General features: G+C 44.9%; 1 protein-coding gene across 4 annotated transcripts in view; it reads left to right on the plus strand.

Annotated features, from left to right (window-relative positions):
- Positions 1-25187, plus strand: part of DOCK4 (dedicator of cytokinesis 4) — a 2129281-nt gene that overhangs the window by 1997326 nt on the left and 106768 nt on the right. For 2 of the 4 annotated variants that reach the window (XM_069627915.1, XM_069627917.1), the window contains 6 exons: positions 3143-3262; positions 3483-3601; positions 3781-3904; positions 16133-16214; positions 16342-16451; positions 24870-24942. In XM_069627915.1, the coding sequence (XP_069484016.1) occupies positions 3143-3262; positions 3483-3601; positions 3781-3904; positions 16133-16214; positions 16342-16451; positions 24870-24942 (628 nt within the window). The remainder of the gene's footprint in view (positions 1-3142; positions 3263-3482; positions 3602-3780; positions 3905-16132; positions 16215-16341; positions 16452-24869; positions 24943-25187) is intronic. The other 2 variants (XM_069627916.1, XM_069627918.1) reach the window with 1 other exon arrangement.

Raw genomic sequence — 25187 nt, forward strand, 5'->3', positions numbered from 1 at the left:
TGGGATTTCCCTACATAAAGAAAACTAAGTCTAGTCTGCGTCAGGAAGACCAAATCAAAAGTCAGTCTGTGTCGCACACCTCTACTTGCCCTCACAATTAACTGCATACAATGTGTACGGATGTCAGCATCAAAATGAATAGTGTTCAAAATAAAGTTCCGAGCTTCTTCCAACTCTTGGCTTGCAATCAGCTTCCCCAAGTAAAAAACAGTACACAGAGTATCAGGGTTCCCTTACCCAAGAGATCAAATCTTCCAGCTTTCTCAAAACAATACCTGTTCAAATCTTCTAGCTTTTCCGAAAGAACACACATTCCAGATTTTCAAAACAATACAGTTCCTTGGACACTTTCCAACCCTCTTGTCATCAGTACTTTTCACTAGTGCACAAAATTAAGTCTATCTCTTGACTTCCAAATCACTTAAGCGAGTGTTATGAAATACAAGCTTCTTTATAGTTACATTGGCCTTTTCTAAAATGGAGGCAGTCAGTCTAGACGCAGTTGTCGGACCTCGATGTTCCCCCAATTACAGGTCACGCAACCGATACCCCTTGTTATCTGCTTTGCATTAACAAATGTCCACTGCTTTCCTCTGGCATTGAAGTTTGTTCCTTTCATCAGGATTATACTCTTCCAACACTTTCCCGTGCCTTGCTTGGCCACCGTTCACTTTGTTACACCATCTGTACTCTTCTGGTGCTTGCCAATACAGGTTTCCTCTTAACCTGCACTTCCTTGAAAACGTTAAGCTTCTGGCAATACTTGTCAACATTTGTATCTCAAACAATTCATTCCGTGGTATTTGCCACTTGTGCCATCTTGCTTTCATTCCATTCAAACATGATCATAACCTGCTTCAGTTCTGTGCAGCATTCAGAAATGCTTATAACGTTTGTCCATTCCTTCAGTACGCTTTCATTCATTCATAAAAGTTCATAACTTGCTTTCACTCTTTGCGACATTCAGAACTGCTTTTAATGTCTTTCAGGTCGTTAGGTATTCAAAATCATCTGTTTTGGCATTCAAAAGTGTTTGCACTTTATTTCAGTTCGTTCGAGATTTAAAAGCACTTGCTTGAGCATTCAAAAGTGCTTAAGACAACTTCCAGTTGGTTTGATATTCAAGAAATGTTTGCTTCAGTTTCCCGCAGATCCCCAGTATGAGTGTTCCCTGTTTCCACTGACCAGATTCATGCGGCAGCTTCCGTCGGCTTCGCATCGTTCCTCGTTCAGCCTTGCAATACCAACGCTTCTGCCTCGCGGAGGTCGGACAGAGCACTGTTCGCCCTCCTTGCAGTCTGCAGACACTGCAGTGCCTCGACGCCCCACAGCTCCTGCTGCTTGTGCCTGACACGGAGGATGTGCAGGACTTCCAGACCCTCTCTTGGCCTGTCTCGGCCCTGGCGTCCCTTGTCCCTACTCGACACGGCTTCCAGCATTAGTCTCCCACTCCTGTCTCTCTGGTTCACCTCTCCAGCTCCAGCCGGCTCCACGCTCCAGCCTGCTGTCTCTCCCCTCTCTTGCTTTGTAGCCTGCCCTTTTATGTCCATTAGGCTCACTAAATGGCCACAGGTGAGGGTCATTCAGTCCAATTGCCTGACCACAGTTAATGGGACATGCCTGCTGGTTGTTCCATTTCAAATCCTCCATAGCCCTCTTCTTCGTCTCAGTACCAAAGTGGTGTTTGGGGAGGTTTGCATTATCCGAATGAGGATGTGTCCTCCCAGTTGGCAAGTCATTGTCCCAGTGTTAGAATGGTACTTCTGGGGGACATTTTGTGGGGAAGAAAAGGGAAAGGACTGACCGTAGCCTATTAAGGCCTTACAGACAGAAGGTTCATTCTGAAAAAGGAATGGAGGATACCATGTCTTACCTAAGGACGTCCTCTCCTCATTCCTCAAGCTTCCTCCACCCAGGGGATCCTCCCTCGCATAGCCACCCCAGGGTCGGGATCCAAAAGGGATGGACTTTCACCAGCCACCTGATTGGAGGATTCCAGGGAAAAAGAAGTGAGGGTGCCCTCACGTTCCTCACAGGCATTAGATAGCACGAGAAGGGCTGAGAATCCCTACACCCCAAGCCAGGGTGGTAAAACGAAATGCCCAAAAGGGACTGAGGCACTATACTGCCCACAACGAGAATTCATATATCCCATGACGAAGAGCACTAAAATGGTTGAGGCAACAGGTTGCCCAAGACAGAGCAGGAATCTGAATACCCCACACCGGGTGAGTGACTAAGAAGCACAAGAGGGGCTGAGGATGTGAAGAGCTCAATTGGGGCTGAGAGAGATGATACCCCATAAGGGGTGTGAAACCTGAGACACCAGAAGAGCTTCCGAATCAAGCGGGAGGGACCCGGCTATTCAAGGACACTTGAAGAACCTTTGTTTTGTGTAGAAATGAGCTGCACCAGGAAGTGCCCTTGCAAGTGCCTGTCAAGGAGCCTGCCAGGAGCTGTGAGCTACCTGAAACTACGTATCTGCAATTACGAGTACTCTGCCTTGGATAACCACGGTGTGTTTCCTGTTAATCACTTGCATCAACACGTTTCCAAAGTGAAAGCAGTGCCGTCGGACTCGGACTTTGGTCTTTGGGTAAACACTAATTGTGTCTGTTTTCTTTTTTGTAGTGAGAGAAGTAGCCCCGCCCCCTGCTCCCAGCACACTTGCTACAAGAGGCACAGGCACAAGAACTGTGCCATACAGTATATATCTAGAGTGAGAGGGGTCTTCTTCTGGGTGAATAAGACATGCAGTTTTCATTAGTTAGTTGAAAGTGTAAGGGATGAAAATAGGTTTAGACACAAGCCGGTGGACATTTTACTTTATGAACATCCTGACTGGGTCCTTAGTATTTTTGTTCAGGTTTTGGCATTGCGTTTCTAGGGAAATGTGCCCAATAATTATGATAGCAGACTAGCATTTAAATATTAGTAAGTAGAAGTGAGCTATGTGGGATTGATATGAAAAAGATTGTATTAGTTAACATAGACAGGCTTTCAGTAATGAAAAACACTGATGGTTTTCATGAATTCGCTAGAAATGGTAGGCTGTGAATGACGTTATATAAAATGCCTAATGCAGAAATCCACAGATTTCTCATTCTCCACCCGCCTCTCACTCTCTCTTTTTCCCCAATAGGCTCAGATTCTGGAGTTTGGCCTAGCCGTCCATGAGAAGTTTGTACCCCAGGACATGCGCCCGCTGCATAAGAAACTGGTGGATCAGTTCTTTGAGATGAAGTCCAGTTTGGGAATACAGGTACGATGCACAGATTCAACCAAGAGTCACACATGTGATTTCATGTGCACACTGCCAATGTAACATTTATATTTCTGGCTAATGATAGCACATTCATATTTTTCAATTTTTTATTTGTGGCAAAATTAGATCTTTTGAATGTCCTGATAGGTTGAAGGAGGATGCAGGGGTATCTAAAGTTTATTTCTTAATGTAAAAGGCTTTTTTATACATTCGCCAGGATTATTCCTCTTGTGTACCAGCCAGTCCTGTTAATTTCCCCAACGGCAGTCCGCGAGGATGTAGAAATTCAGTACCTTGTCCAATAAGCCAGGATGCCAGAGTGATACCGAGACGTAGGTAAGTAAATTAGGCACACCATGAATATAAACACTTCTGAACTAGTCAGTCTTCATTGTAATAGTTTCAGATCATGCTTAATTATCCAACGGACAGTTAAAGACGGACGCAACATGGTTTGAATTGTTGGAATGCTAACTATTTTGGTTTTCGTAACTAACGTTTCCTTTTATCTTGAGCAGTCCGTTGAGTTATCCAGCTGTCAATCGATACTCCTCCTCGTCATTGTCGTCGCAAGCATCTGCGGAGGTCAGCAATCTCACAGGCCAGTCGGAAAGCTCGGATGAAGTGTTTAACATGCAGGTACCATAGTGTGAAAAGCTGCTTTTATTACAGTTGTACCGATTTCTTTAACTCCTCCTTCATCTCCAATGTTAAATGGCTTACAATATGATATATAGTCAATATTATTAGATTGTTCATTGACAGTCATTTTCCAACTACTACTTTTTTTTACCACCTTAGAGGTACTGATGGTGGTAGGTGGCATTCAGTGAGATTTTTTCCCAAAATACTGTACATACCCATTGCAATTCGAGTTCTATGCTATAAAGACACACTTTTTAAATGTATATTTTATTGTGATATTGGTTGCTCATTGTCAACCTTACACAAAGTTTAAAGAAAACCAATTACATCTTTATCATACATATTTCTTTTAAAAAGAAAGATGAAATAAAACAAATATAACAGTGAAATGTAAAACATTCCATTAAAATCCATATTTTCTAACACAAAAGAAGAGAAAGGGAGAAAAAATAACAAATGAAAAGAAGAGAAAAACGGTTAAAAAAAATGTGTCAATATATCAGTAAAAACATGAACATTTAAATGTATCAGGTCTCCAAGATCGAGTCACTTAAACTTCATGCTTCTTAAACTGCTGTTCCACAAAGGGTACGGTAGATTTGTCAGCAATATCGAGGATGTCGCCCATGACCAATTCTGGGCCACTTTGTTTGGGGCGCAGTCCATTGTCATCAGAGCAACTGCCTATGAAATATGGAATTAAATATTGAAAATGCTCTTTAAAAACCCATGAACACCACACATTTTAAAAGAAATGTTGTATTCATTCTTTTTAACATGAAATGTACTAAAACATATTTTCATTTACTATATGTTCATTTTCCTTTTAAACTTCTTTTCTATTATCAAATGTCCTTAAAGTTTTGTATGTATAAACTAAATGCACAATAAAAAATAAAATTCACTTAAAACACATTTAAGCAGACTAATATATCAAGCTAAGTAGGAATATGAATCATAATGAGTCCTTCACCACTTACTGTGCACAAAACCTGCATGATGGAGAATCCTTATCCCTGAGATGGTCACCGCAGTTTCATCACCTCTCGAGATACGTCTAAAGAAATCCCCCAAGTCTAAATGAACAGGATTATGAACAAACCGATCCATACATACTTTATTTTATGAATTTTTCAATTGAACGTTGTCTTCTATTGTGTCTGAGACATTGGGCCTCATTACACGGATGGCGGAGAACCATGGCGCTATTAGCGCCATGGTTCATGCCGGTAAAATACCGGCACCGCCTTGGCGGAAAGGGGAATTACCGCTCCATTCCAAGGTTGGCGGGGCGGTAATTCCCCCTTCCACCATTGCCCTTCCCCATTTTTGGCCCATAGGGCTCAATGGGAATGGGGAAGGCGCTAATTACGGTACCGCAAACTGCGGTACCGTAATTAGCTCCCTGGGTCCCTTTGCGGGTTGGTTTTTAACGCCTGCAAAAAGCAGGCGTTAAATCCCCCAACCTGCAAAGGGACCTCGTAGTAAGGCGCTAAGGATTTACCGGCACCAGTATTTTACCGGTACCGGTAAATCCTTACCGCCATCCGTGTAATGGTGCCCACTATGTTATAAATGTTGGGTGGCTTGTAGCACCGGACCTAAAATGCAACTTTATGTGAGCATTGTCCATTTTTCAAGCCTTGGATGCAGAGAGAAGATGGGAGACAATCCTCTGACTTCAGCCATCACAACCTTTCACAATATCATCTGGGTTTGCGTTCAATACAGTTTGTCTAGAAACATATCCTCTGGGTCAGTATCCTTGTATGATAAGTCTCCTCTGCATTCAATAAGAAATTACAAGGAAAGTTGACTGCATTTCAAAACGTGGTCATAATGAATCCATCTTCCTGCAGAGATGGTTAACAGGGCCTGCCACAGCTCTCAACTTTGGAAGATGCCAGGTAGGAGCAGCCCTGTCCCGATTCCAAGTGGAGCCTTAAAAAGAAGAGTAAGCATTGCTATTTAATATGCACTTGCTCTTCTATTCCCCACTAAGGTTCAGGCATAGACCAATGCTGGGCCGCAGAGCTGGCAGGGAAGGTGGTCTCCACTCAGTCATCTGAGAAACTGGTCCCAGTGCTGGAGAAGTTGCAAGTTCCCTTATCCACAATGGCTAGAATCCCAGATCCTCATCATCATCAGTTTCGGGCTCTTATGCTGCTCTCAGATAATATTCTCACAGATGGATAGGGCTCTTGCCGCACCTAGTCCACCCCACCCCACCATCCCCCACCCCTCCAGATTCGGCAGCACCTTGCTGCATGGAGAATTCCCTAAAGGCATCTGCTTTGACTGCAGCAATGTATCCAAATCCTGAAGACTCTCTGGAGCTTCTAGCTATCCATGCACAGCTTGTGGCGCCACAGAATATGCTAGCACAACCAAATGGGCTGAAACCTGTTTCATTTTCATTTGAGGAGACAACAGTGAAGAGGTTGCCTGGATATGTAGCCTTCAAATTACATTTTGCCTTTTGGCATTAATTTACAAGAGGCTTTCATCACAAACCCTGATGGTGCCAAAGAAATAGAGAAATGAAATCAGAGGCTGACAGTGTCATGGCACTCGCTTGTATGATGCAGGGATTTTTTTCTGGATCTGATCTGCAGAAAGCAATTACATATCATGAAGTCGGTTCCAACAGCCATACCAGCATCTTGTAGGCTATGACCGGGTCATGACCTGTCAGGAGGGAATGCGAAGATGGGAGGACTCCAGCTTCTGAGACCCCCACCTTGTGCTTTGCATGTGGATACTGGTGACATCATCTGTTCTAAAAGGCCTCCTCGAACTTTTTCTGGCCAGTGTTCTCTCTTTTCCATTTCAAAACTCCAACTCCCACAGTGCACCTTGAAAACCCAGACAGGAGCCAGGAGAACTGAATCAAGCACTGCAAGGAAATGGACTGGAAATGCCCCTGCCAAACAAAACAGAGACACCAAACACCCGATCTGATAACCCTAGACAGAACCCATGTGACGTGGGGGAAGCAGATAATGAACTGGGGGTGAAGAGAGACTGACAGAGGACTGGAGCGAAACAGAAATTCTCCCCAACCCGAATTGGGAACAAAACTCACCATCACCTGAGGAAAGCCACAAAGGTGAAGGAGCAGCATGAGCCCCTGAGTGCTATCGCACCACACCATCATGCTGTAAAAGAGGGAGGGACTTAGAGGGGATTTTAATGCGTCTCACCGGGGTAAACCAGATCCTGGGGGAGAAGAAAAGCACAGTTCGGTTCCTAGAATCAGGTGATCACCGCAGACAATGGCAGGGAGATTCAGAACCAGTAGGACCTGAGTATGAAAGGTCACAGAATGAATGGCAAATTGTAGGTTGTTCGGGGGAGGACAGACAGAGATCTGTGTGCAAGTTGAAGTATTTGTGAGGGAGACTGGTACTAGTTTGTGTGTGAGAGTGAAGCAATGAATGAAAGCGTGTTTGCGAACGTGAGAATAGTGTAAGAAAGGCATGACATCAACTGTAAGACAGACACAAGTGACCAAAGTTCAAGGGTGTTTATTGAACTTCAAAAAGGTATGATAAGTGCCTATCTAAACCTAAATCTACATCTAAATCTACAGATGGGAGCAAGCTACGACCATCAAATGATGATAACGCAGTCCTAGTGGTGTCTTGTCAAAATAAAAGGGCATATACTAAAAACCTATTGCCAATCCTTACCTCTAAATACAAATAGTGTGGGAAATAATGTTATGAAAAAGAAAGAAGTGTTCAAAATGATATGTCAGGTTTTCAGGCTAGTGGCCTCCCTTCCCCACATTTTTAGCACGGGGCAAGGCGGTTCACTCAAGCACAGCACAGTCTCTGGCTTCTCCAGCATGAGGTCACAGTTCACTAATCAGCATCAGGTCCTCCAAAGTCTGCTTGACTCTCCAAAGTCTATTCGCTCAAAGGGCCTGATGCAACCAAATAGACAACAAGTTATTTTACCCTCTGGATTTTCACAAGTATCCACATCAGGTGATTCACTATCCACCCCGGACCCCCCTTAACCGGGCTCAGAACCTTTTAGCATAAAGTTCCGCACAGGCTTCCCTCTGACGGGCTCAAGCCTGTCTTTCAACTTACACTTTATAGCACAATGTTCGTAGGTTCTTCCTTTTCGGATGACTCACGGTTCACCCCGGATACCCCTCTGCCGGGCTCAGATCCCTTCTACACAATTAGTCTCCCTCATCCGAGCTCGGACCAATGTCAATTTTACATTACTTTCGAATGTGCACAGGGGTTTGGCTTGACCCATTGCCGGACCATTTCGATTTCACAATTCTCTTTCTTATAACGTTTGCACGCTTTCGGTTGTGGATACCTAACAGAGACCTTCAAATGAGCGCCCATGTGATGCCTGACCACTCTGCCTACGGTATCGTATTTTAGCTTAAACCTTCCTTCACTCATCTGCTGTCTCAATAATCTTCTTCATACAATGTTGCCGCTTACAACCTTGGTTTCCACACAGACCGATCTGGTATCAGTTTCCCCATCTCACTGGCTGTGCTGACTTCACTGGTGCTGCTTTGTTGTAGGAGCCAAGGACAGTACCACAGTGGCAAACGCTTCTCCCTACTGAGCTTATGGCCCTTGGAACGTGCATGTATGGCTGGAAGGGATTACACCAGAATAATTCTGAGTCCAAATAACTGGACAAACTCAAGGACATGGCAAGTTGCTGTTTTATTGACAATTATCTAAAAACAGGGAGTGTGCAACGATCATCAACAGACGTATGCACATTCTCTCTGCGATTTCCACAAAAAATACAATTATATACTTCGTCATACTATGTGGTAATAGTGAAAAACCTATCAAGGGTTGGGATTGGTTAAGGGACACATCTAGATATACAATCATATAGGGGCTCGATTTGTTATTGGCTTTCCGATATCAGGCGGACAACCTATGCGTAGCTCTTCATACGTGTCATTTATGAAAAATCAGTTACAAAGTGTTTCATTGGTTTCTTAAGCTATAAGGTACTTCATTATACAGGCTAATACAATTGGTTTGGCACACTTGTGCCATATCTGGACCATTCGTTCAATTAACAGCACGTAAGCCAAGACCTGAGTGCAAGTAGATAGGACATGAGGCTGCCCTACCACCAAATTAGCCCAGCATATCTCATCACCCATGCCTTCTGCTATGAAATTCTCTTTGTACTTGGCCTTGCAGAGTATTCTCATCCTGGGAATGCAACGGGAGTGAGGGCATTCACTATTGTAACTGTAAACTTCAAGTTCCAGCCCTATTTTCATCCTCGACTCACTTGACAAGAGAACATGATTCTGCAGGCTTTTAAATGTTTTTAAAGGAATTAAGACTTGGCATCCTTCGTGTTCTTTCTTCACCTTAACGTGAGAGGATTCATCCTCTGCACACACGTTCCTCTTCAGCGTAGAACCTGACCTTCTGTCTCAGTTCTTGATTTCAGGCCAAACAGACTCTCAACACAGCTCCACTACCCTGCTATTCTACTGCAACACAGCTTTTCATTCTTTTTCAATGATTCTTTGGCTTACTATTTCATGATACCAATGTCCAGTTTCTATACAATGGCGGCTCTGCCTGCATTCTGTTTACTATTTATAGCTAGCCTATACAATGACTTGATCTATCTTGCGTTTCAACGTCTGTACATTCTTTATGCTTCTGATTTCTGCAGAGCTTTTTACTGTGTAATCTTCTTCTTTACACTTGAGAGTTCACTTGATTCTTTACTTCGTCTTTTCTCCTCTAACACCCATACATCGTCTTCATTCAGTATCTCAGGACGTCGTGCACACTTTCTTATGACGTCATCAGTTCATTTTCTTAACTCTTTCTCATATTCCTTCAGGGAGCTCCTCCTGTAGGTTGTCGTCAACTCGAGGGTACATTCGATATGGTCGTCTTAATGGATACTGTCTTCCATATGCTTGCTGTATTATTGGTACAGTAGCTGTGGTTAGACCGGGCATGGTCTCATGGCTCCAATACAGGGGAAGTAGGGGGGGGGTAGGATCTCCTGCGGATGTGTAAAGGTCAAGGGTATTTCCCTCCTTGCAATCCTTTGCGGTCTTGCCGTCTTCCACCTTGTATTAAACTGCCATCTTGGAACTGCTGCTTCCTCGTGTGCTTTGCCTTGCTCAGTGTGTGCTTTCGTGCTTCGCCTTTTTTACGTGTGGGGAAGTGTGATGGAAGTCAGGTGTGTGTAATGATCAGTAATTGCCTGACCCTGCCTGACCATTGTAGTGGGACATGTCATGTATACGGCTAGGGTGTTAGTCTGTTTTCCCTCACAGTGAGTTGTCCGTGAGAAAGTGTTTGTGTCGAAAAAGGGGAGGCGGTTGAGACCCTACGTATCCTACCGAGTAGGATGGGGTAAAGGTGTTACAAGGAAGGGGATGCCACGTCTCTCCGTCCGGTGTCCCACTTCCACTCCCTGAAGACCCCCCCATCCAGGTGATCCTCCCACACTGGTCCACACCCAGGAACTGTATCCAAAAGCGATGGCTCTGTCCTGGCCACCTGGATGACAGATCCCGGGGGACTAGCAGGTGAGACACCTTCAGGTTTCTCACAGTAGCAATCGGGAGAGTGGGAGATTGGAGTAGGGAAGTGAGATTAGAAGTTAGAGTGGGAGGGAGTGAATATTGGAAGAGAGTAGGAATAGTAAAGAGAGTTGCAAAGGGAAGGCTGCAAGAGAAGAGAAGTGACGAGAGATGTGAGAATAGTGACAGTGTATTGGGAGAGTGAGCAGGGCACTATATACCTGGAAGGGTGAGCAGAGCACCTTATCCATGAGGACATGCAAGAAGAGGGTTGTAGTGTGAGGTGAGAAGCGGATGGAATGAGAGGTGAATAGAGGAGGGTAGTGGGTGCTGTGTAGTGGTTTGGAGAGGGGAGAATTGTACGAGTCGAGGAGGAGGAGTAGTGGGGAGTAAGAACGGAGGGTGGAGGTAACCAGTAGAGAGAGGATCATCAGAGAGTTACAGAAAGAAGTGTCAGGAAGTGTGAGGAGAGAGTGCGAGGAGTAGGAGGGGATGAGGGACAGCGCTAGAGCGAGACAAGGGGAGGGACATCAGAGCGTGGCAGAATAAGACCCATCGGGGCATTAGTGTCTGGAAGGCATAAACCCTTAAATTATGACACCTGGGGGAACCTAGAGCAGGTATGACCTAGATTGATCCCATAAGGAGCTTTAGATAGATAAGGCATTTTCCTTTAGACCATCATGACACGTTAAGACAGAATCTTAGACAGTGGAGTTTACCGATCCCTGGAGACGAGCCTGGGGCTGAGTGACACGTGTTACAGATGGATTGGCCCGCCCTTGACAATAGAAAAGGGAAGGCCCCTAGGGAGACCCCCTCTTCCCAACACACACCGCTTTCCAGCGTGGTGCATCTTGCTAGTGTCCAATTTTACATTGATGAAGGGAACAGCCGATGCACCTTACGTTGTGTTTCTTTTTTTTAATGAAACCCTTGAATCTTCCTGGAGACTCTGCAAATTAAGGCCGTATCTCACAAGCCCCAGACTTAAGATGCAAACCCTCCCGTCACATCTATTGAAGAATTGGCAGTCTATTTTAGTGAATTGCAAGATGTGTTCCTTGAGCGCAGCAGTCCACAAGGAGGAGGCTAGGAAGTACAGTTCCAGGTCTACTAACCTAGGTTTCTTAGGCACTGCTTGTTCAGGTATTGTTGGCTAAGTCACGCCGCATTGCTTCCCTCTCACTAAATAGGGAATCCAAGAAATTGGATGCTCATAGATCAACAATTTTTCCCTCTGGCAATCTGGCGTTCTGAGCCTTACATACGTCTTTTGCATGCTGGCTGGATACAAGCAGGCCCTGTGGTTCCAGTGAGGACCCAAGGTTAGATCTGTTTGATTACAGAGATGATGATTAATCCAACCTCAACTTCTTGTATAGGCACTGCACCTTGCTTCCTCACTGCTATAGTTTATTGAGCTGGAGAAGGCAGTTCCTGTTCCCGTAGGCTTTCATTCCACTTCAAGAATCTAGAGGGCTAAAGGATTCAGCTGGTCTCTAGGTGGCTGTAGATTACCCTGCTTTCAAACTCTTAGAGATGACAAAATGTCCCCTGTTGCTCCAATTAAAAATCATGGTCCCCTCTGTTACTGGAAAGTGTTCTCTATGCCTCTGCTTCATTGTTGAATATGGGCATGTGTACCTTTTGAAAGTCACCTTCAGCTACATTCTTCTTTCTCCGGATGATATTACATATTCTGCTGAGGGCTCAGAGGCAGTCCAGCACAAGCCACTAGTAAAGTAGCAAGTGGCTGAGGTCTGTCACTGTATGATCAAGAAATTAATGTATACACTTTTATGGGCCCCAGGCCATGTGCTCTCTTTTATTCCTGCACAGCCAAACAGATTGAGGTGGGGTCCTGCAAGGTCTATGTGATAGTGAAGGCAGCCGGTAGGAACTCCGGAGAGGGTCCTTTTTCTGAGAAAACAATGTTTTGATGTGCTCTTTGACATTTAGCCTAGTGTTTGATGGCTTCATCTTGATTTTGATTTAAACACTGTGTTATCTGTTTTGGCTCAGAAGCTGTTTGACCCATTGACATCCTGTAACAGGAAACTGGTTACTTGGAACGCCATGTTTCTTATCAACGCTAAGCTTGACCTCTTGGGTTTTCAGAAGACAACATTGTTTGAAAAATCCTTTCACAGAAAGTTCATTGGAACTTTTTTATGTCCCTCAAGATGTTCTTCTCCACTTTCGTTCTGAATCCTCCCAAGGGTGCTGACAGGGGCCTTCAATACCTCAGAGACAGAGGGGCCTATCCATTACATTTTATTCATGATCTGAAGTGGTTAGGGATTTTGTTTCAGCATTCACGTTCCACTTGCAGTCTGTATCAGGCAGTGTCTGCTATATTGCAGGAGTAAGCCCCTTTGTATTTGTCCTGCAAGACAGCCAAGTGGGTTACAATCCACCTTGCTCTACAATTACAACCTGGAGTCACTGCCACCCCCTCTTAGTTGGTCATGAATATTTTTTAATTACTCTTCACTGTGACAATACCCTTGTTGCTATTTTTATTTCAAGGGTGGAAAGTGTTTAGCAAGTCACACTCATAAAATCCCATTGTTTCAGAGGACATGCTCATAATATTTAATGGAAATTCATGAAGCCATATTTTGCCATCATGCTCCAAATACCTGTTTATATGCATTTTGCACATCAAGGTGTCAGGACTGCAGAAGAGATACTTTACTCACACACATGTACATTGAATTCCTGCCTAGTCACCCATCACAGTGACCCACAAATTAATTCTAAATTCTTCTTGACCCTATGCACTTCTTCTGGTTGCCCCAACCTCTACCCATCAAATCTGGCTCCTGGGCCTTGAGACAAGATTCTCAACCCGGTACATTTCTGAACTTGAAAGCTGGGTTCATGTAGACATTGCATGTAAGTAGTTGAATCCAACAACTTCCAACACATCACAGATGGCACAATGATCACACCAAGTCATAGAGATGGCTCAAGGGTTTTGAATGCTCACTTTGATGGACCTAGGGCCATCTCTGTCTCTCTTGTCTGGTTTTGACCCTCCTGTCGTACCCTGGTTAGTGCTTCCGATTGTTGCCCCCTTACTGGCTAAAGACTGGCTTGTGCTAGAGATGATGATCTACACGCCGCCTATTTAGACTTTCTAACTGCCCCTACTCTATCCATTTGTTAATGATCCTTGTTATGCTTCCTTACAAATACTCAGTTTGGTACAGACTTTAACACACTCTGCTCTCCCCTTTTCTACTATTTCCTCTTGCCCACTCCACCTGACTCCTCCCACCACTCTTTTGTCCCTTTGATGTTCTCACTCCTAGTTCTAGCCTTCACCCTTTGATGTTAATCTTCCATCCACTACTACTACCTCCTAATCTGCTCGACCCCCTACTCCGCACTACAACTCTCCCCTAAACACCTGCTGTTGCCTCCAAACCACCGTTCCCCCTTCCAAACGACTTTCCTCCACACTACTACTTCCTCCTCCATGCTATTACTTCCTCCTCCCACCACACCACTCAAACGCCCTCCTTTCACCCAGTAATCATCAGCTGCACAATCACTCCTTACACTACCTTATCTATACACGTGGCACACAAACACTCACACTGCAATACCTCTTCCACTCTTTAGCCAGCACTCCACTTGTTCCACAAATTACCTGCACATTCCGCTGCTCACCACCTCACCCCTAGGTCTCTTGGTCTTGGTCGTTCTCCATCTTTGGCCTCACCAGAAACCTCCACAGTTCCTGCTGTCGCCCCCCTGCTTATATACCTGCTTGTCTGCCAGGATTGGATCCCTCTACCTGGCCAAACTGGCCCGGTCTTCCCCACCTGAGGCATGTATATCATAAGTAGGGGGTTAAGCACCGCCCACTTTCTCAGCTGGTTGAGGCTGGCAGCCCAGTAATGCAAATGTTCTGGGTACCACTTCGGTAAGTGGTCTCGGCAGGGATTCTTGGGGTTGTCCCTGGCGGTTTTGTGATATTTCAAGGTTCAGAGTGTGTTTGCAGGTATTTTCCAGTGGCACCATGTGGTCCCTCTGCTGGCCGTCACTGAATGCGGCTATTCCCAAAGGATTTCACACTCAGCTCTGAGGTTCACCCTTGGTGTAGTTCCGCATAGGAAGTGTGGCTGCTCTCTCTCTCTCTCTTCATGGGTCTATGTTCAGCCCATGATTGTAGCTAGGGGATGACTGAATATCTGTCTGGTCAGCACAGATGCAGGCCATAGTATATGCGTCCAAACTTGGATTTATTTTCTTGTTCTTGTTTTCAAGTTGAAATTCTGAATCTCTAAGAGAAATGGAGAAACATTTGCGAGTATGTTGTATTGCAGGTATGGCTTTAATATAAAGGGCCTCATCACGAGTTGGGCTGTAGCCCTTAAATGCGGTGGTAACGGTATTACAGCCGCATTTAAGGGCTGGTCCTATCATGAGTTGGGCGCTAAATCGTCTGTTTTACCTCCAGCTTTTTTCTGGAGGTAAAAATCCCTGTTTTCGGCGATATTACAGCCGGCTGTATTAGCCCACAGTATTAGCACCGAAAATTCCCCATTGTGTCCAATGGACCCAATCGGGAATGGGGATTTACCGTTAAGGCCCAACCCGTGATCAGGTGGTAATACCACGGGACTGGTCGGTGGTAGGGCTATTACAGTCGGCGGTATTACAGACGGGAATACAGCCCAACTCGTGATGAGGCCCATAGCGTCTGTACAGAAACATACTGGTGCCAGGGGTGGGAGGCGGCTTGGATTGAAGCACTCTCAGGAGATCCTGCTCTTCAACTGGCTCTGGAACTCTTCCTGCTCCTCCATCCTCCTGCAGAGAGGTGCTCCTACCCCACTATGACAAGGAAAGACTACTGGCAAGGCAACCTGGGAACATTTAGACAGATCGATGTACATAATAAAGTTGGCTCAGCTTTGATGAATGGGCATTAGGGAAGAGGTGACTCTGGGCCACCCAATCTTGGCTGTAAACTTTTTTTTGCTTTATCTCGACTTGGATCATAGACGTATAATACAAGGCATCCAGAAAAGGAAGAATTTTGCTGCCAATGCGATATACATGAACATTACTATAATAATAAAAATAATAACTATTGTTGCTTTTGGTATCAAATGATGTGGTGCACTTCAAGGTCACCAGAGCAATGGCCATACATGGCCACATCCATATCAAATGTACTCTTACATAGGAAGAATTTCTGGCTTCAGGCCTCTGCACTGTATTTTACATTTCACACCCCTGGAGTATAGCGAACCTTTGATCTCCCCCCAACTGAAAAAGAGGGCGCTTCACCATCCATTGGATCTCTCACAGTCAGCTGTGCAATGTTACTTGTATAGGGACTACAGTGTACATAAGTACACTGGCCCTGAGGGCCTTAGTGTTACACTGGGGCGCATATGAGATGTGTTACTGATGAGTATTTGGGCGAAGAGCTCACCAGAGGAAAAGTTAGTAAAGCAATCACAAAAAAGGGAAAAAGACAGTGACACATTGACGAAGTGACAGTGAAGAGATTTGAGCCTCACCACTTTCATTGTTGGGGGGCAGATGACTTGTGGGATGCAATGGGCTCTTTAGCAGTTTAACGGAGGCACTCCAAAAGTGGGACTATAGTAATACTTCTCGTTTTCTTGTTTCAGCCAAGCCCATCTACCTCAAGCCTGAGTTCCACGCATTCTGCCTCGCCAAACGTCACCAGTTCTGCTCCATCCAGTGCTAGGGGTAAGTGCTGTGTGTGTGTGTGTGTGTGTGTGTGTGTATGTTGATTGACCGAGTATTAGAGGAGAGTCATAATTTGAGTTGTTATGCACTACATGCGTTTTATTAAAGGTCTCTACTTGTTTTACAGCCTCACCTCTGCTCTCCGACAAGCACAAGCAGTCGAGAGACAACCCCTGCCTGTCACCGAGGGAAAGACCTTTCAGTGCCATCTATCCAACCCCTGCTGAACCTTCCCAGGTAGTCATCTCACTGCAAACATGGCTCATCATGTTATCTTTATTTCAATGTATACTGAATGTGTATTTGTAGTGTGGAACTTTCTCACAAGAGTTTCCTGCAGTGGAACACAGAGTAGTTAATTTTGTTAGGTTTTTTGAGGAAGGGTGAGGCTGTGGTGTACACAATAACCCCTGACCAATAACTACTGCAGCATCTGATGTGAGTGAATAAATAAGAAATCACACTTACACACAAACACACACACACAGTTTCAGTGGTTCTGGGAAAATTATCTTAAGGAAGCATGATACAGTAGTTGCAGCTGTTTTACAGCTTGTGTGTTTCTAACATATATTGCAAAGTGGTTGACAATTCTAAGAGGGGACTTTAACCACAGTAGTATTGAAGAACTGACCAGCATTTACTCCGATACACTTCCATAGTTGATTCAATCTACGATGTATCTAAACCGTTATGTGGACATTACCTGGGCACCAAGCACAAGCTCATCTGTACCCAGGTCAAGGTTGCAGACAATTTAAGTTCCATTTGGTTTTGCATCATGTGCAGTATTCAACTTGAGAATCGGTTAACCATTCCCCTTTAAATCAGCCACCTACCTTGATACAGGCTTTGTTGAGTGAACCAATATTGATGCTGTTTCTGACTCCGTCCTCTGCCTTTGGCACTCAGGAGCATTCCATTCTAGTGGAGAGAAGGAAAGAGGAATGGGTGACTAGTGAGTGGGGTGTTAGATGCGTTAGATGTGATCAAATATTGATTAATCAAGTTACTGTAGTTATGCCGGACCTTGCAATTCCAGGCATTGTCCCACAATTACCCTGGCTATTTGTCAGGGCTTTGCCCCATATCCCAAGTAGGGGGATCCTGGCTCACCTAATGTAGCGGTGGTGGACTAATCAAGGCCAAGCTCTGTGGAGAGCAGCAAGGTGGAACACAATGCAGAATAACATGCAAACACTTCAAAGGAATAACCAGATCTGGTAGGTAAATGGCCAAGTGAAATATAAAAGGACCACATTGTTAGGGTAAAGTGTTAGTGTTGCTCTCAAATGGAGGTTCATCAGGGCTGGCTTCCTCTTTCAATAAGGGAATTCCCAGGCATTTGGTTGACTAATCCTTGCCCCACAATGGTACTGATTGGCAGATGGACAGAATTCTGGTTGGAAGAGTGGCATTGGATCCTGATGAAGATACCCGCGTATTAGGGGTGAAATAGGACTCGCAATTCGAAGGTCTTGGGGGCCTCCAAATCGACTCCCAATCATTTGGCCACCCAGTGCACAGGAAGGTCCTTGTGGCTTCTCCAAAAGCACTATCGAACACTCTGGTACCTCATGGTCAGAGATCTTGACCACTTTCGGACCCACACGGTCAGAAGCTCAGCTTCAGATAGCGTCAGCGGACGCAGGCGCTACAATAGAACAGAGGTTTCAGTGGCATCTGGGAGAAGCTGTAAATGTAACTTTGGGCAGTCAAAGTGTTGGAACTAGAGTATGATGCCGACAGGATCAATGCGGAGATGGTGCACATCCTGTGGCAGAAGGGTGCAAAAGGTCATAGCAAAGGCACTTTAGTTAACAGGGCTGTAAAGCTCAGGTGTCTAATCTTGATTAAATTCTTCCAGTGGTTACCAATGGAAGTCATAAACAACAACAAATGTAATGGCCTGATAAAAATAAAGAGGCATAAAAGTACACAGGAAAAAAATAGTGCCTTGATTTCTTTTGAGTTATCGGGTGTGTAATTTGGTTTATTTAAAAAAGATAGTTAAGGTCTTTATGTACAGTTAGATGTCTACCTTCCCAGCTATTCAGTATTACCCTAAGCTCTCTCTGGGTACTTTATTCAATACTTCTTAGTTACTTAGCTGCAACTGTATTTCTCCAGCATTGGTATCTTTCATAGATACATATGCTTGAATATTCCCCGTCGTCAGACTGGGAATCCTCAGTAATTTAAAAAATGTTCATAGGAAAAAGTAATGTACATTGCTAAAGGTGCCTGAAAAGACACTCACTTTGGTCCCGTTTGACCCTAACCAATGAGGTGTTTGAGGTCCTCCAGATGGTGTGACTTCTCCCCAGAGGGGAGCCCCTTTCTGAGGCTAGGGAGGTGTGGTCGCTAACCAATAGTCCCCCTAACGGTGGTATCATGCAGGAGGACCTCATGCGGAAGAACTCCCCTCCTGTGGATAAGGACATGAGTACGGGACACGGCCCCTATAACATCAGACCCCACAGAATAATAACAACAACCAAACCTTCTGTACCTAAGATACAGTCTGAAACCATGTGTTATTGTAAACTGTCAGGCAATCTCGCTGTAATGCGTGCAGTGACGAAAAAGAACCTGAGCACGTTACAATCAAGTAGCAAGAGTGTCCGATCAGCTGTTATCAATCGATCTGACGCTATGCTTAGGCATTCCCCGCTATTTAAGCCATCAGTAAAGAAGGACTGTTCTGTTCTCAATCCGGAAGGAGAACCTGACGAACGAGGACGCCATTGAGAAGCCTGCAAGGTTGGAACTAGGCTTCAGGGACAGCAGCAAGGCAGCTTTCCACTCTAGCAGTAACAAGCAGTGGGACACCCAGACTGCATCTTGCAAGTCGACTTGAAGCTGGCACACTTGAAGTAGAAGGTCTGGTACCAAACTTTCCGGGTTCCGGGGCCTAGGCTGCCGCTCTTAACATCATCCGGCAGGGTTGTTCTCTCACCGGTCTCGATACCCTGGATAACAGGGATATCGGAGGGAAGGTGTATAGGAACCAGCCTGTCCATGTCAATGCAAAAGCATCCCACAGCAAACCCTCTTCCGAGTACCTGGATCGAAAGAGAGGGCATTTCTTGTTGAGCCTGGTGGCAAAGAGATCGATGTGACCCCATCTTTGAAAGACTTGTTCGACCTCAGTCCAGTTGAGCTCCCATTCTTGGGATGTGTAGAATTCCCAGCTCAGTTGAGCTACAATAATGTTGTCCTTCCCTGTTCTGCTCTGACCTGGATCTTCTGGGAGAATGCCCATTTCCAAAGTTTCTGCGCCTCTGCCGACAGCATAGACAATCTTGTTCCACCTTGCTTGTTGGTATAGTGCATCAATGTTGTGTTGTCGGTTTGTATGGTGACCACGTGTCCTGTGAGAACTGTTTGAAAGGACTTCAGTGCCCATTGAATGGCTCTGAGTTCCAGGACATTGATGTGTAGATGTGACTCTTGTTGGACCATGTGCCCTTGCTTGCATGTCTCTGAGATGGGCTCTCCATCTCCAAGGACTCCTCTGTTCTGAGAAGAAGCATTGGAGTGGGGGCTCGAAAAGGCATATCTTGTCTTAGGGTTTGCTCTGCCAGCCACCAGTGCAGAGCTTGGTGGAAAGGACGTGACAGGTGCACAATGCTCCTCCCATGAACCTGATGCTTGAATCCATTGTCAATCTAGTTCTTCCTGGATCGGTCTCATTCTCAACCTGCAATTTGGAACCAGTAATATACTTGATGGCATCATGCCCGGTAGGGATTTGTAGTGACGCACCGTGATCATGCGGGCCTTAAAGAACCAGTTGGCAAGTTGGGCAATAGCCATAATTCATTCGGTGGACCGCATCACTCGCGGATCCAAGTATCTAGTTCTCCTCGCAGAAAAAGGACATTTTGCGGCAGCGTGACTACTGATTTTTTGTTGTTGATGGAAAGCCCTCGATTGATGATGTTTTCCTTCATTTGATTGATCGTCCTGATTGTCTGTTCCCTTGACTTCACTTTGATGAGCCAATCTTCGAGGTACGGAAAAATGTCCACACATGTTCTTCTTAGGTGCGCTGCTACTGGGGCAAGACATTTAGTGAAGACCCTCTGGGCTGACCACAGGCCAAAAGGGAGCACTGTGGAACGGACAATGCTTGTCTCCCACTGTAAATCTTAGGTAGTGTCTGTGCGCTGAATGTATGGGTACGTGAAATCTGCATCTTCTAGATCGATTTTTGCCAGAAAATTGCCCTTTTGGAGCCATGGCAGGACCTGCTGGAGAGTGGTCATTTTGAATTTTATGTGCTTCACGTACTTTAGGTGTGTAGGTCTAGAATCGAGCGCCACTGTCCGTTCTTTTTCTTTACCAGAAAAAAGCAGAGTAGAATCGCTTCTCTCTTTGATTGAGTGGAACGGCCTTCACAGCTGCTTTTTCTAGTAGTCTACTTCCAGCTTGAGCTGGCCTAGTCGGTGTGTGTTGCCTGCCTGCGGTGGTAAGGCTTGCGGTTGTTTGAGGAACTCGATTGTATGTCCCTTGTGTATTATTCTGATGTGATCTTTTGCCACTGATTAAGGTGGTGGCTGATCCTCCCTCCCACCGGGGAGCGATGTGGGAGGATGTGGTACTTCCCATCAATTTTGTTTGGTTGATTGGACCCTTGTTTGGCCCGTCCTACGCTTGCCTCTCTGCGTAGTGCACTGGGAGGCGGGCTGTTGGTATCTGGTGGACGACTGATTCATTGAGGTGGACCTCTGCATAGAGTAGGGTCTGTTGTAGGATCAAAATGTTCCTGATACGCCACGAAAGAAGCAAAAAGAACGCCTTTCCTTGTCCTTATCTCTCAAAGAACTGATGGCTCTTGCCATATCAGTATCCGTTTTGATCCCCTTCGTGATCATCAACTTTGTTGTGAAAGAGTTCCTGGTCATCGAAGGCTATGTCGAGGATTTGCGCTTGCACTTCAGGCCTGAAGTTGGTCACCTTCATCCAGGCCTGGCGTCTGAGGAAAGCTCCATGAGCCATCTGCCTGAACCCAGACTCTGCTGCATCCACCGCAGAGTCAATCATGTGGTCAGATGTTGCCTCTCAGTCGCCAACAATGGCCCGTGCCTTATCTTGAAATTCAGCTTTAAGGTACTCCGTTAACCTGGACATCTTGTGCCACAATTCCCGGTCATATCTTGATGCCATTGCGAGTGCATTTGCTGTCCTGATTGACAAAGATGCCGAAGCTGAAACCTTCCTGCCTACAGCTTCACGTTTTCTGCCTTCCTTATCAGGTGAAGCCATTAGTGGTGAAGCTGGTTTCTTGAACTTCTTTTTGGCAGCCACACTGATGACTGAATCAGGCTTTGGGTGTCCCTGCAAGCACAGTGGTGCATCTTCTGGGGCCTTGTATTTCTTCTCTGGTGTAGCCACTGTAGTGGGGGTAGGAAGCAGGTTGGCTAGGATCTTTTCCCCTGCTTCCCATATGGTGTCTAAAATGGGTATAACAGTAACGGTCCTACATCTCTTGTCCCTGTGCTCATACAGCACAGACTTCTCTTCTGCCTATAATACTTAGACGTAGCGATTGAACATGGTTGCCGCCTTCGCAATGGTGAAATGGAACGAAGTGATGTCATCTGGCAGTGAAGAAATTCCAGGAGAGTCTCGCCTCTTTTGCTTCTCAACAACGTAATCCATCACAGAGAGGCGCTCCTCTGTCTTCGTGGTGGTGAAGCAATTGCCTGTCTACGAGGTGGAGGCTCCTAAGTGACTACTGGTGTAGTGTTGTTGCCAGTGTTGGCGGTGGCCAAGTGCGCCTATTGCCTCCTCTGGAACTCGTCCATGATATGATTGAAGGACTGCATCAACAAGGGTTGGAAAAGGTCTGATCTATCTTCTGAGTGTGACTGCCATGGACAGCGAATTCCTCCTGTAGAATTATGTCAGGAAGTTCAACCATTTCTTTGATGGGGACAAGTTAACATTAGAAACTGAGGCCTGCAGCACTGACAGTGTTTGTTTATTACTATGTTCCATGGCTGCAGGAGGTAGCTGTGTGACAACTGCTTTTCCCATGGACATGCAGAGTAGTCGTGGACGAGTGGACATTAGACAGTTTTTTCTCAATCAACAAAGCAACTCCTGCCGATTGCTTACTAGCTGTCGATGAAGTAGACGTGGACGAGGGTCCTTTAGACGTAGTTGTGGACAAGCTGTCCCTTGCAGTAGTCGTAGACAAGGGTTTTTTGGAAGACTGCAGATTAGCCGTGGACGGGGATCCTCCCGTCGACAAAGACGACTTCGTAGACAAAGACTGTTTGTGTTTGTGATTGGTCCTTCAGGGACAAGGTTCGAGTTGACGGCGATTTAGCCGTAGACGATTAGGCCATGGACAGTGAAATGCCCATAGTATAAAACCTTGTGGACGATTTGTCTGTGGATGGTATTTTAGTAATAGACGTGGACGAGGGGTCTTAACTGCCGATTTATATGTTTTTTCACCAGAACTTGGAGATTTTTATGTCATAGACACTACAGGAGATGTCCTTGACTCCTATTCCCCCCTTTTCTTTGTTTTTGCAGGTGATGCAGTACTTCCTCGCACAAATGAAGCTCCCTTCTTGGGAGCATGCTTTTCAGGGGTCCTGTGGGAAGTGACAGGAGCTGTTTTGCCAGATTCATCTCCAGATCACGTAGTCTTCTGTGCTTGTCCTGTAGGGTCTTCTGTGTGAAGGTTTGACATATGTGACATCCTTGAATGCAATGAGGCTAAAGACAGTATATACACTCCTCGTGCGGGACTCTTACAAAGACACTCTTTTTGAAGCACCTGAGGCATTCATTGAAAAGTGAGGGATTCCCTTTAGAAGGCCCTTCATTGCCTGACTCCACCATGGTCATGAGAGACCAGATCTTCCTGTGATGATTTCAACACGAAAAACAAGGTTTCCTGAACTGCAAAACACATTATGTGTAGAGCAAAGCAGGATTTGGGTCTACACGAAAAGAATCGAGGTGATAAAGATCGCAGTGGAAAATGAAAGTATTATTTTAAAAAGACTATAAAAGACTGAATAATAAGACAAAGCTCAGGAGAGCTGTGGAGGATTCCCTAGTCACTAACCTGCAGTGAAAGATCTTAAGATGGCTGCCTGGGATGGATCTTAAGCACTTCCACCTCATTGGTTAGGGTCAAAAGGACCCTGGTGAGGTGAAGGGGACTACACAAGTGAGTGCCTTTTCAGGCACTCTTGGCAATGTGCATAGCTTTTGCCTATGGAAAATGTTAAAATTACTAAGGATTCTCAGTTTAATGAGGGGGGAATATTCAAGCATGTGAATCTATGAAAGATCCAATGCTGGAAAAACCTTGGGATAAAACCTAGCTTTCTGTTAAACCTCATTGAAGTAGCTTGGTCCAATTACCTAGGCCGTTCAGAAAACCAACTTCGTCGTATCTATTGTATATGGGAGGAAACTGGCACAAAAAACAGATGCAACTGAATTTCTTGTTGTCGCTTCCTACCAAAACCAAACATCTCCTTTGTTGACATGATGGCCCATCTCGGCTAATCCAGTGTAAAGTTGAAACACCATGAAAATACCCTCCACCGTACTTATTAATTGCATCTGATCCAGTAGGCCAATAAGTGAGATGAGCTACTGAGAAATACAAAACTACAGAAGAATTGGATCAGTTTTATGAACCAAGTGAATCTTTTTTTTCCAAAACATTTTTTTGTGGCAACATCTTTTCAATGCTACAAAAAAAAAAAGGTTTTGATTCAAAAGAAAGTCAATTTTCAAAGACAACTATCAACAAAGCAATAGCAATATGAGATGTAATTGATTATTCATGAAATCTCCTCCAATTGAACGTTCTGTGCAAAATAATCAATGATCTAATGACACAGTATTTTCAGATGTTGTGGGAGGGACGATAGGCGAAGAAAGAGGGGAGGGGCAAAGGGAATTGTTATGATCTAGATTGTTTCTATTCGGTAATGGTATGTTAATAAACTGAATGGACACTATTTTTGTTCATTTTGTGTTCTGTGCTACTTGCACAGAGATGACAGCATAGTGTGACCCATCCTCACACGAGCCCTATGCCTGTCAGCCATCCCCCCTTCCAGTGGTTCCATCCCTGCTCTGAGTCCCCATGCTGACTCCCATTCATGTCCCGTTGCAAATACCATCCCCTGTGCCCCCTGCACCTCTCCAAGGTCGGAACTAGGGAACAATGCAAAAATGCTGGCATGGTCAAACTTTCCATTGAAATTAATTATAACTACATTGCTGTTTTGGATAATCAAAACAGAAAATGTGTATTAACTTTTTTTTTCTTTGTTGGTTTTGATATTATAAAGAATAGCACACCTCAGAAATGTACATTATTAGGATGTTAAAAGCAAACTTAGCCTCTGGCCTCTTGTTTAATATGTCATAGGAGTCCTTGCTGGCTTAATATTCTATTAATCTTTAGTTGGAGGTGAGGAGGCATGCTATTCTGTACATTTCAATTTTGCAGCTCTCTCCTTTTGTGTAATAGATGTGTTATATTGTATGTGAATGTGTGAATGATTTGTAATAGCAAAAGCAATATACAGAATATTACAGATTTTTTTCAGACGAGGATGCTACTAGTACTTTTATTTCTAATGACGTCATTTTTTGCACTTGCAGCGGATGCTCTTCAATCAGATCGGAGACAATTGTTTGCCCCGAAGTGATCCGAATCTTACTGCCCCTGAGAAAGGTAGGCATTTATTGAACATTGCTAGCTGTCTGGAATGTGGTAAGACTTGTATTTTTCTTTCCTTTCAGTGTTTTTCTGCTGAGAAATATCTTTTGTACGTAGACTGACATAACAAGCTCATGTGCAGCAAGAAACATCCTTACAACAATGTTCAGGCCTGGAAAGAAGTTGAGGGTGCGTAGGAGGGAGCGGTATTCATAGTTTCCAAAAGTGAAATGAGATGTGCTAGTATTGAACACATGATT

Source organism: Ambystoma mexicanum, chromosome 12 (assembly GCF_040938575.1).
Source record: "Ambystoma mexicanum isolate Mex_15411 chromosome 12, UKY_AmexF1_1, whole genome shotgun sequence".
NCBI classification, from domain to species: Eukaryota; Metazoa; Chordata; class Amphibia; order Caudata; family Ambystomatidae; genus Ambystoma; species Ambystoma mexicanum.